The following is a 10,958-nucleotide window of genomic DNA, read 5'->3' on the forward strand; positions in this document are numbered from 1 at the left end:
TACTATGCCCTTGGGCCCTGAGCTGGGGGCCATAGTGACAATCCCAGAGTCCCCTGAACCCTACCTCCTCCAGCCTGATAAAGCCTGGACCAGATCCAGGCCATACTCCTGTTCAAGTCTGGATTTCAGGGCCTTGCCTCCACCCCTTGCCTGTACTCTTAGTCACATTACTTCCACCAATTTTCCCCATCAAATCCTTGAGCATGGCTCTGGTCTCTAGCTGGATGTGCAGCCAGCAGAGCATGAGACTAACTGAGGAAGGAAGGTTCTGTATCATGTGGCAGCAACCACCCATGAGGGGGTCTGGGGACCCCAGAAGGAGGTGTGGCAAGCCCTATAGTTTGTCCTTCTACAAATGTCCAGAGTCCTCTCCCTCCCCAAGTTCGGTCTCACCCTGGCTGAGTCCAGCACCTGTCACTTGGGAGACCCTGATCCTACTCAGCATGGGTGGCAGGCCCCATCCCCAGCAAAGCTCTTGCTCTTTTGCCTCTGGGCCCATATAGGCTACTCCTCCTGCTTCGTAGGATGTGGTAGGGAGGGGTGAGTTCCTCCTTCTACAAAAACTCCCTCATCTTGACAGAACCAGCATGAGGCCTTGTGTAGCACTGTCAGGGAGAAGGCCTAATTAGGAGGGGATTGTGGGGGTAGGAAGAACCCCTGGCTTGGGGTGCAGGACAGTTCTCATAATACCACATGCAGCTGCCAGCACCAGTGCCAGCAAAAGGACACCACAGGGCTGGGTGATAGCACTGAGTGCTGGGAGCTGGAAAGAAAGGAGCCCCATAGGATGCCAGAGTGTGTGGATATGGTGTGGGTGTAGGAGGATCAAGTCAAGATCAAGGATCAAGCACTTGCAAGGGGACCAAGTGCTCAATTCCACCCCCTCCCCCAACTATCATCAGGATTTTGGAAGGAAGACAAGGGGTTCTGGTGTCAGGATTCTGGTGTGAGCTTTCCTGTCCACCCCACCTTGGCCTTCTTAAGCTTTCCTTCTCTGTTAAGCAGATTAGTTCACTTTGTCCCCACCAGTGAATTTAGGGTCCAGCTTCTAGAAGCCACAGAAGAACACCCTCCGCCCCCACCAATGAGACAGACGACAGAGCCAGAAGTAGGATCAGGCATGGGCTTGGTGAAGGACGAGTCCCCCTCAGCTGTGCTGTCCATCTTTGGTGTCCACTCTAGCTTGAGCTAGTCCTATGATTGCAGGACAGTGGATCCTGCAGCTGTCATGCTTGTTGTCATGTGCCCTCTCCAGACCCAGTAATGGCTAGCAAGTGCCCTATACTCACCTGTCACAGGAGGGAGACCTGGTCACGCCTGGCCATGTTTGGGGGTGGAATTTGAGTCAATACCTAAACAAGTGGGGTTCTTCTACAGGTCAAGAGGAGCTCTGGGCTGGAACTCAGGCTCTAGGGTACAGTCATGAGCGGCTTCCAGGAGGAGGTGGCCCCAAAGTCAAGTTTTAGAGCACCTGTAGAACTCATCAGGGTGGAGACTACTGGGTGCCAGACATTTATGCTTGCTGCCTGGAATGCCCACGCTAGCTGGTGAGGACCAGCTTTCCTTGAGAGGCCGCTATAGGGATGGTGGTTGCCGGCGCCCCCTCACTGCACTGAAAAGTTCTCACAGATGCACATGTCCTATTTCTGGAACACAGTGCTGGGTGCTTCTGTTTGGTTGTGTTAATTGGGATTGGTTTTTATAAAATGAGCTTAACAGAATGGGAAAACCTGAAGAAGTCTTTGTGTTCCAATTTAACCCATGTGCAGGGAGCAGTTAGGGGGGTTGTTTTTGCCCCTTGGGCACAGTTGTCTTTGACATACTAGGGCCCATCCAGACAGCATAGGGCTGATGCCATTTGTGACCCCTGTCCAGGCCTCTGAACCAGATGCATCAGCTAGGGAGGGGGGCACAGCTTCCCTGAGCACACCAGTGACAGGAGTGACAGCACAACTGGCCCAGCCTAGGTCACCCTGAATCAGGCTTGGCCAGAACATGTATGGCTTTTACTTTGTCCCTTGACTGGAGTCAGGGGCTGTCCTGGATCATATTGACCCAGGGACAGGAAGACCTTGGTATCCCCTCCACCCCATAGAATCTGACAAGGAGGGTGGAGCTGTTGACAGAAGAGTAGGGAAGACATCCTTGAATGGAGAGAGTGGTGGATAGGTGGATGGGGAGCATGGAGGGGGCACTTGGAACTGAGGGAGAGTCAGATTCTGACTGAGGGCTTCCAACAGAGGCAAGAGAGGAGAGAGGACCCAGAGTGAAGGGGGAGTCAGGGAGGGTGTGGTGAGAGTTCCAGGGGCTAGAGTTGGTTACGGCTGCTCCCTAGGGACTCAGGGAAGACTCAGCCCCAAGCCTCTTCTTGCTTCTCAGGGGCCCCGAGGTTCCTCTGCTGAGTCCCCTGACTATGGAAACGCTCAGACCCTCTTCCTCCTTCCCCTGGCCATGGGGACGGCCTACCAGAAACCCCCTACATAACAGAGGCTGCTGCAATCCCCCAACACACCTTCACTTTTGCTCTTTCTCTGTCCCATCATTTTTCAAATATAATTGTGTGACATCAGCTGCCTCCATTCCTGTTAGACTGCCCTTGGCTGTGGGTAGCTGGCTGGGAGCCCCTGAGACCTTCCCAGGTTGGTCTCATCTTTATATGTATGTCGAGGTGTTTTCCCTGCAAAGTCTTCATTATTCCCTAATTGTTCGCATTAATTTTTCTCCCTCCTTGGTGAGTGTCCCTGATAACCTCAGTCCCATCAAAATGCATTGCTGTGCTGGTTGGAAAGGCTGCTTCCCCGCCACCCCCAAGCCCCCGCCACCACCACTGCTCCTCTGTCTGCTTAGAGATGGATGTTCCTTTATTGCCTATAAATCTCTGCATAGCCCTTTGAGAAGACAGATCAGAGGCCTCCTGTTCCCTGAGGTTTGTGGGCTGCGAGTTTAATTAGCCTGCCCCACAGAGAAGAGGCTGTCGCAGGGTGGCTGGGGAAGGGCCCTCTTTGGGCTTGTGCTTTGTCTAGGGGGGGCCAAGAATGGGGTTTGTTCAGGGGCAAGGAACATCTTCCCTCATGCATCTATGTGTAGATTCAACACGCCAAACGAGATAACTGTTTTCACTTTCTCGTCCAGAGAGTGATGCTGGGAACCCTAGCAGCAATCCTGTGGGCCCCAGGAAGGAGGCCCATAGTTATACTTAGTCCAAAGTAGATACCTAATTAATTTATGTGACTGGTGGACACCAAGATGAATGAGCCTGCCCCACCCTCATCCGGACCAGAGTGTGAAGACTCCTCCACCAAAAGCAGTCACACCCCCTAACTGAGAGGGAAGAAGCCCTCAGAGCTGAGTCCCATCAATGACTGTGGCCATGAGAGCAGTCACTGTCTTCCCTGCTCCAGTCCCCTCCTGTTAACAGGTCCCTCCCTGCCATCAGCTCTGGGAAGAAAGGTGATGCTTGGAGGCCTGCTGAGCACTTATCCAGCATCAGGATGAGGGACCAGCATCACTGGCCTGCAGGGATGAGGTCCCCATTGGGGACCAGTCTGGCCCCTCAGCCTGAATGGTGCTGAGGGACTACCTCAAGTGGCCTGGGAGTCCAAGTGCATCCTGGGGGTCTACGGTCCTAGGGACCACCTTGGGATAGTGTGGTAGTAACACCTTGTCCAGTCTCTCTGCTGGGGGCTTTCTCCTTTTGGCAGCCTGTAAACCCTGAGCTGGACCACTCTCACAGCAGCTTCATGTTTAACAGGACTTCTTCCATGAGGGTTTAGATATTCCGCATGACAGGCAGGAAAATCATGAGCCAGAGAGGTGTGGTAGCCTGCCCTAGGCCAGACTCCTACTCCAAACCTGGTTGTGCTAGGTCTAGGCTCTATGGATCCATCCTGTGACCACCCACCTTGGTAGGAATCAGCCTGGAGGGATTCAGAAGGGCTTCCTGAAGGCGGGGTTCTTGTCAGAAGTGAAGTACTAGAAATATGAGAGCCAAGTGGAAAAGGAAGATCTGGAGGCATTCGGCAGCTGGGATCTGGGGTGGGTGGCAGTGGGGAGAAACAGGGCAGAATCTCTGGACTCCCTCAGGACTCCAACCTGGTCACATGGGGGAGGGTGGCACCAGAATGCTGGTAGCCAATGGCCCCAATGTTATTCCCTTTGGCTGCCCAGTTCTTGAGTGGAGAGTCCTGTCAAGCCCTTAGGGTACCTTCCAGAGCTCCAGGGCAGCTTCAGTCCAGTGCAGGGTGGGAAAACAATGAGTCAGGGTGTGAGGCAGGACAAAGAACAAGGTGACCAGAGGGACCAGGGCACAGACAAGTTGTGCTGAGGACTGGGACTTCTCATGGAGGTCATGACCCAAAGACCACCTGACCAGGGGAGATTGACACCCAGGATCATGTGATATCACAGCACTGGGGGGAGGAACCCAGGCATGACAAAGGAGCCATGTGCCAACCACCCAGTACTCTAGGGCACGGTTATGTTGTCAGTTCATGTGTCTGAACAAGCCAGGTCTTGGTCAACTCTAATCTGCCTAGACATGCCCTTCATCCTCTGCACCTCAGGGTCCTCGTTTGCACACTGGGGGCGTTAGCAGCATTTTCCTGAGAGGACATGAGTGAGAAGCGTGTCTGCCAAGTGCTGGGCAGGGCTAGTGACTGGGGCAGTGCCCTGTTGTGAGGAAGGGTGTCTGTGGGCCCCAGTTCACCCAATAAGCAAACAATACTTCCCTGTAAACATTTTTCAGCATGTCTTTGGCCTCACTGGACATTGGTCTACAATCAGCTGTTGAACATTCTATTGCTTCTATTATTTCAGAACTAATTTGAGGATTAAAAATAAGTCTTCCAATTACTGTGCAAAGCCTCTGGTAGCCAGATAAACAAGGGTGGGTACTCCTGTCCGAAGACCTGGGACAACCACACAGCCCTGAGGTGGACAGCGGTATGGGGTGGCCTCAGGGTCCCCTTGGTTCCCAGAGGGTCAACAGTCATGCCTCCCACCATCCCAGGGGTCAAGACTGACTGAGAAGTGACCTTTGGAAGTAACTCCAAGCCTAGCACCCTGGGAGAGTCATTCCCCTGCCCCATTCACCCAGGGGCGTTGTAACAACTGTGAGCCCCAGCCCAGATTTCACCCTCCTCCAGCTGCACTCAATGGTGCTCACCTGGTCAGGGCCCAGAACAGTGGCATCCTTAGATGAGGTCTTACAATGTCCATGATAAAGCAGCAGCCAGCATTTGGAGGAAGGTTGACGTAATCAGCACCACTTGACACGCTTTAATTAGCTTCCTGTGCAGGTGTCAGGGTCCAGAAGACAGAGACTGGACATCAGATCACTACCCCTATCAGGGAACCACTGGCTGGTGAATCAGGGTTGGGTGGGGGTAGGCAGGAGCAGAGTCCACAGCCCCTCCCAGTTCTCACCAGCACTGGTTGGTGATCTCATCTCTTCCTGGGCTGTAAATAACACCCCAACGCTCACGACTCCCAAATTGTCCACCAGCCTGTGCCCTTCTCCTGAGCTCAGCCTGCACAGCCCACGAAACACCCCCACACTCCTGGGCCTCCATAAGGGCGGCTGCTTCTCCTGGCGCCCCCTGCCTGCTGCTCAGAGCAGACACTGGAGTCCTACTTAGGGGGAAACATTGGGACTCACAATCCTCCTGATTCCCCCAACCCGCCCTTCTCAGGCCAGGCTGGGCAGTGTGCCCCTCACTCCCAAGCAGCAAACCAGAGGGATCTTCTCAGGAAATCAGATCCCACCCTAGTCTGCTTGGGACAAAATCCTGAAGGCCTGCTGAACCCACTGCCAACCAGTGGAGCCCCTATCCCCCTCCCTGCCGTGGCTGCTTCAGTTTCTCTCTCTTGGAAAGGGGAGGGAAGGGCATGGAATCCCTCCCATGGGAGAGGCTAGGGTTTTTGGTTCTGAGGATCATGTGGCAATGGAGGAAGACCCCAGTAAGGATATCTGGGGTATCAGCCAAGTCATAGCCCAGTGTAAGGCCCTATTACCTGAGCTGTGATGGGCTCCCAGTCCCAACCTAAGGGTCAGTTGGTGGTGACAGTCAGACTTAAAGTACCCTGAGGACGAACAAATGCCTTTTAATGAAGAACTGACTTGACAGAGGCAGTGAGCACCCTATCCTGGGAAACATGCAAACTGAGGAGCTCAGGCGAATGTCAAGCTCTTTACAAATGGTTATCTGCAGTTTCCTGAGACCAAGAAAGTGGTCGGAGCCCAGAGACCTCCATGCAGGACAAAAACCCAGCAGCTAAGCTCAGAGACCTGCCCCCTCCCCAGATCTCAGTTAGACTGTGTCTTCTTGGGATGTTAGGGACTATTTGGGAGAAAACTGGAAAAAGCTTCAGCCCACCAATACCCAGGACAGGTTGACAGACTCTTGGGCCTGGCTGTGTAGCAACTGGAGTGGTATTCCAGGGAACCCAGATGGTGGGCCTTCAGGCATAGGGCAGAGGCAGCCCAAAACCTTGACACAAAACTCCACAAAGGGAGAAAAAGGAACTCTCCTGCACTGCTGGTGGGAGTGCACACTGGCCCAACCACTATGGAGAGCTGTGTGGAGATTTCTGGACCTACTAAACATAGAGCTTCCATATGATCCAGCAATTCCACTCCTAGGTATTTACCCAAAGGACACAGAAACATCAATTCCAAAGAGCACCTGCACCCCTATGTTTATAGCAGCACTGTTTACAATAGCTAAGCTTTGGAAACCACCCAAATGCCCAAAAATAGATGACTGGATCAAGAAGATGTGGTCCATATACACCATGGAATATTACTCAGCATTCAAAAAAGATAAACACATGCAATTTGCAGCAACATGGATGGTGCTAGAAGGGATCATGCTCAGCGAAATAAGTCAGAAAGAAAAAGAAAAATACCGGATGGTCTCACTCATAGCAGGAATTTAGAAAACCTAAACAAGGGACCAGGAAAAAGACTAATCTAGATACATATCTAACCCAAGATTCACCCAATTTCTAGGACTTCATACTCTCTCTTATCATTAAGCTCCAAAATTCTACTTAATCTTCCCTCGTCTGTCTCTGGGTCACCTTTTACTTTTCCTTTTTTTTTCTCTTTAAATAAAAGACATTTTAAAATTAAAAAAAAAAAAAACTTCACAAAGTAGCCTCTGAAGAGGCCACTGGGGAGAAGGGGCAATAGGATCTCCTGGACCTTGGGGGGTTGGAGTATGGGCCTATCTAGGGCCTGCCTGAGCTACCCCCTTTGAGTCTGGGGCAGAGCTGCTTGACCCCAGTGCTAGCATACTCTGTGCAGAGGAGCAAACTGCCAGACCCACTGAGGGGGGCAGGCAGTGCTATTGGCCTAGGTTCCCAAGGATGTCCTGGATGAGATGGGGCATATGGGAGGAGCTAGCTGAGGAGTAAGGGCCAAACAAGAGAGGTGGGGATGGCTCCCCCACAGCATCCTGACTCCCCTGTGCCAGGGCAGGGATCCATCTGAGCACCCACTGTGGGCACAGAGGAACTGGAACAGGGAGCCTGGGGCCTGGTTGCTGAGCACATCTCCCCCGCCCCTTTTCTCTGGGCTTCTGGAGCCCTGGCCACCCCCGCTGCCATATGGCTCCACCAGCGATGCTCCCCCAACTCCCTCCCCCACCTCCCTGTGTTTTCCTCCCCCTTCCCTCCCCAGGGCCTGCCCTATGTAGGGTGGTGGCACCTCGCCAACCTATCCCCTACCCCATGGCCTCCTTTCCATTTGCTTCCGAGTCCTCACCAGCCCAGGCCTGGAGAAAACACGGGTGTGCATAATTTTATCTGGGCTATATGTGCTGTGTTTGTGAACACACATTTGCATGCATGTGTGCACACACGTGGCTCCTGCCCTGTGTGTTGTATGTATATGTGTGTGTAGGAGTATGGAGAATCACATGGGCCTGAGCGTGGGATGCAGCACGTATCAGTGCACATGCCTGTGTTGGTATGGCTGCAGTGACCAGAGACACTAGTATGAGGGCTCACCCAGACCCTGGCAGGCCCCGGAAGGGAGCGACCTGACTCATAGCCCTGCTCTCCAACAGGGCAACCTCCCAGGCTCTCAGACTCTTCCTGGAACCACCTTAACCCAAGTAGGAGCTGGAGGGCAGCTGGGGGTGGGTCTGGCAAGGGTAGAAGGCTGGGACCTCCAGGAATCCCATGTGGCATCAGGGCAGATGTCATCACATAGGCAGCTTTGTCTGGCTTCTATGGGCCTGGTGCATAGTCTTCATTGGACACACATTTCTCTCTGGATACCAATGTCAGCCCAGCTACCAGGGAGGCTCACAGATGTCAGTCTTATGGTTGCCACCACAGGTGCTGGACAAGTTGGTCTGAGCTGCCCGTAGCCCAGGCTGCCCCACCTATGTGGCAAGCAGCTCCATTCTCTTTTGGGGCCTCCATGTGCCCATGACTGGAGCAGGGCCTGCACCTCCAAGGACTCACCTCATCACCTCCAGCACCCCTAGCCTGAGAAGTAACAGATTAAGAAAAGAGCTCTTTATTCCATGTCGTCCAATATTTTTACACAAGTAAAATAAAATGCATCTCTCTATATTTTGAGATCTGAGCGGGAGGCTGCGTTCTGGAACAAACGCTACCACCACACCCTGTAAACATGATGGGGTGGAGATGGGAGGGGTGGGCAGGAGGTGTCAGTCAGCAAGAGCCTGGCTGACCATCAGGGACTGTTGCCCGACGCTGGCTGGTGGTGTGGAGGGGACATCATATGTACACACACCTGGCCTCTGACAAAGGCTTTGAGAGCTTGGTGGTTGGTCAGCAGGGCCTGAGCACCATCCACAGCACCAGCGAGATGCCCAGGGAAGTGAACCTGCAGGTGAGGCTGGGCAGGGCGCTGGAGCCCTCTGCATCGCTGGCTGCTCCACCCCCACTGCCTGCTTGGCCCAGACGGCATTGGCTGCGGGTGCGGTTCTTGCGGGAACAGCCTGGCCTCCTTCGAGGGCCCATGGTGGGGGATCCTGGTGGTTCAGGGCCCTCAGGCAGCAGAGCGCTCAGAGGGGGCTCGGCTGAGCCAGGCAGGGTCCCAAAGGGAGAGTCATTGATGTGCCGTGGGCCAGAGCCGTTGCTGGGTGGGTTGTCGCCAGATGGCACACGTCCCTTAAGTGAGTTGCCTGCTGAAGCTGGGCTCCTGCCTTCCAGCACTGAGGCCTTGTCTGCCGCATCCGGTTGGCAACACTTGGGCAGCCGCAGCACCTCCTCATCGGCAGGCCCGCTGGTCCGGATGGGACGGAAGGGCCCTGCGGCAACTACACAGCCCTCCAGGTCACTGGCAGCCAGGCGCTTGAGGTCATGCCCAGCCAGGCGCAGGGGTAGGCTGCAGGGCACCTCGGATGAGGAGCCACGGAACTGTTGCAGCCAGGCCCAGAGTGGGCGTGCCCGGCAGTCACATACCCAAGGGTTGTCGTTGAGCCGCAGGTACTGCAGAGTGCGCAGGGGTGCCAGGGCCTCTGAGGGCAGTGCTGAGAGGTTGTTGGCAAATAAGTAGAGCGTCATGAGGCGGCCAAGGTCACGAAAGGCGTGTGGGTGCACGTGGGCCACGCGGTTCTGGTGCAGCAGCAAGCGGTCAAGGCTGTGCAAGCCATGGAAGGCGCGCTCAGGCACACTGAGGATGCGGTTGCCATGCAGGAAGAGGTGAGTGAGGTTGCCCAGGTCTCGAAAGGCATCGTCAGGCAGAGCCTGCAGCCCATTGTCCTGCAGGTACAGGTACTGCAGGGCAGTGAGGCCATGGAACAGCCCGGGGCCCAGTTCCTGTAGGCCACAGCGGTCCAGATGCAGTGTGTGTAGGCGGCCCAGGCCACGGAATGTTGCGGGGTCCACAGCATGTAGCTGTGCGTTGTCACTGAGGTCCAGCTGCTCAAGAAGGGCCAAACCAGTGAAGGCAGCAGCATCAATTCGGGCCAGCGCATTTGAGTGCAGCCACAGGATGGTGAGGTTGCGGCAGGCACGGAAGCCCGCAGCCGGCACATGTGCAATGTGGTTGCCATGCAGGAAGACACGCTGGCTGGCGGCTGGGATGTCAACGGGCACGGTCTGAAGGCCCTGCTGCGGGCAGCTTGTTGTCACCTTGGGCTCATTGTAGCATACACAGGCTCCCGGGCATGGTGCTGCCACTCTCCATGCCTGTAGCCACAGCACCCAGGCCAGCAGCTGGCTCCCTGTAAGCAGAGTAGAGGAGAGGTTAATAGGCTCGGGACCTTTGAGGCTGGGATTTTTGCTGGGGTCAGGTGGCCCCTGGGATTAGGCCTGGGGTGACCTGGGACAGGCCCAGGATGTGCTGCCACCCTGGGAGTACAGGCACTATGATCCCAGCTCCACTTGCCATGTGACAGAAGTTGAAGCCAAACCTGCCACCAGGGGAGTCCATAGGAGATGCTCCACACCAGGAACCCTTGTGGGCAGATGCAAAGAACATACAAACACATGCGCTGACATGTCCATGCTGCCCCCAGCACTTGGTTAGCTGGCTCACTGCCCAAGCCTGCTTTTAAGGCCTTCTGGAATGGATACTCACCCATGTAGACACTCTCCCAGGACTCCAATGTACACATGGAATGGATACTCACCCATGTAGACACTCTCCCAGGACTCCAATGTACACAGAGTCCCCTGGGCCTGCACACTGTCCCTATTCAATACTGTCCCTGGATTTTCCCCTGACCTTCAGCCTATAGGCCATGTTGGTCGACCAGCCTGTGACAAATACTCAAATCCTCAAGGACCAGGCTGGTTACACTGATGCAGAGGAGCCTGCTGGGCTTTTGGCAATGCTCATTCTGAATGCCCTCCCAGGCTGCTGGAGGGGAGGTTGGTCAGACCCTGTGTCCTCCCAGGTCCTCTGCTGAGGCCCTAGGACTGCCTAGACATCCATGGGGAGTTGTGCTTTAAAGAGGAAAATGCAGGAGTCTGGA

At 54.7% G+C, this 10,958-nt stretch overlaps 1 protein-coding gene across 1 annotated transcript; it reads right to left on the reverse strand.

The window, feature by feature from the left end:
- Nucleotides 1–8,805: 8,805 nt before the first annotated feature.
- RTN4R (reticulon 4 receptor) lies at nucleotides 8,806–10,726 on the reverse strand (the record flags this gene model as incomplete). Its single annotated transcript, XM_084245486.1, has 2 exons — nucleotides 8,806–10,281; nucleotides 10,709–10,726. The coding sequence occupies 2 exons, from the start codon at nucleotides 10,724–10,726 to the stop codon at nucleotides 8,806–8,808; spliced, it is 1,494 nt and encodes a 497-aa protein (XP_084101612.1).
- Nucleotides 10,727–10,958: the final 232 nt, after the last annotated feature.

The sequence above is a fragment of the Talpa europaea genome (genome assembly GCF_964194135.1).
Source record: "Talpa europaea genome assembly, chromosome: 10".
Taxonomy (NCBI): Eukaryota; Metazoa; Chordata; class Mammalia; order Eulipotyphla; family Talpidae; genus Talpa; species Talpa europaea.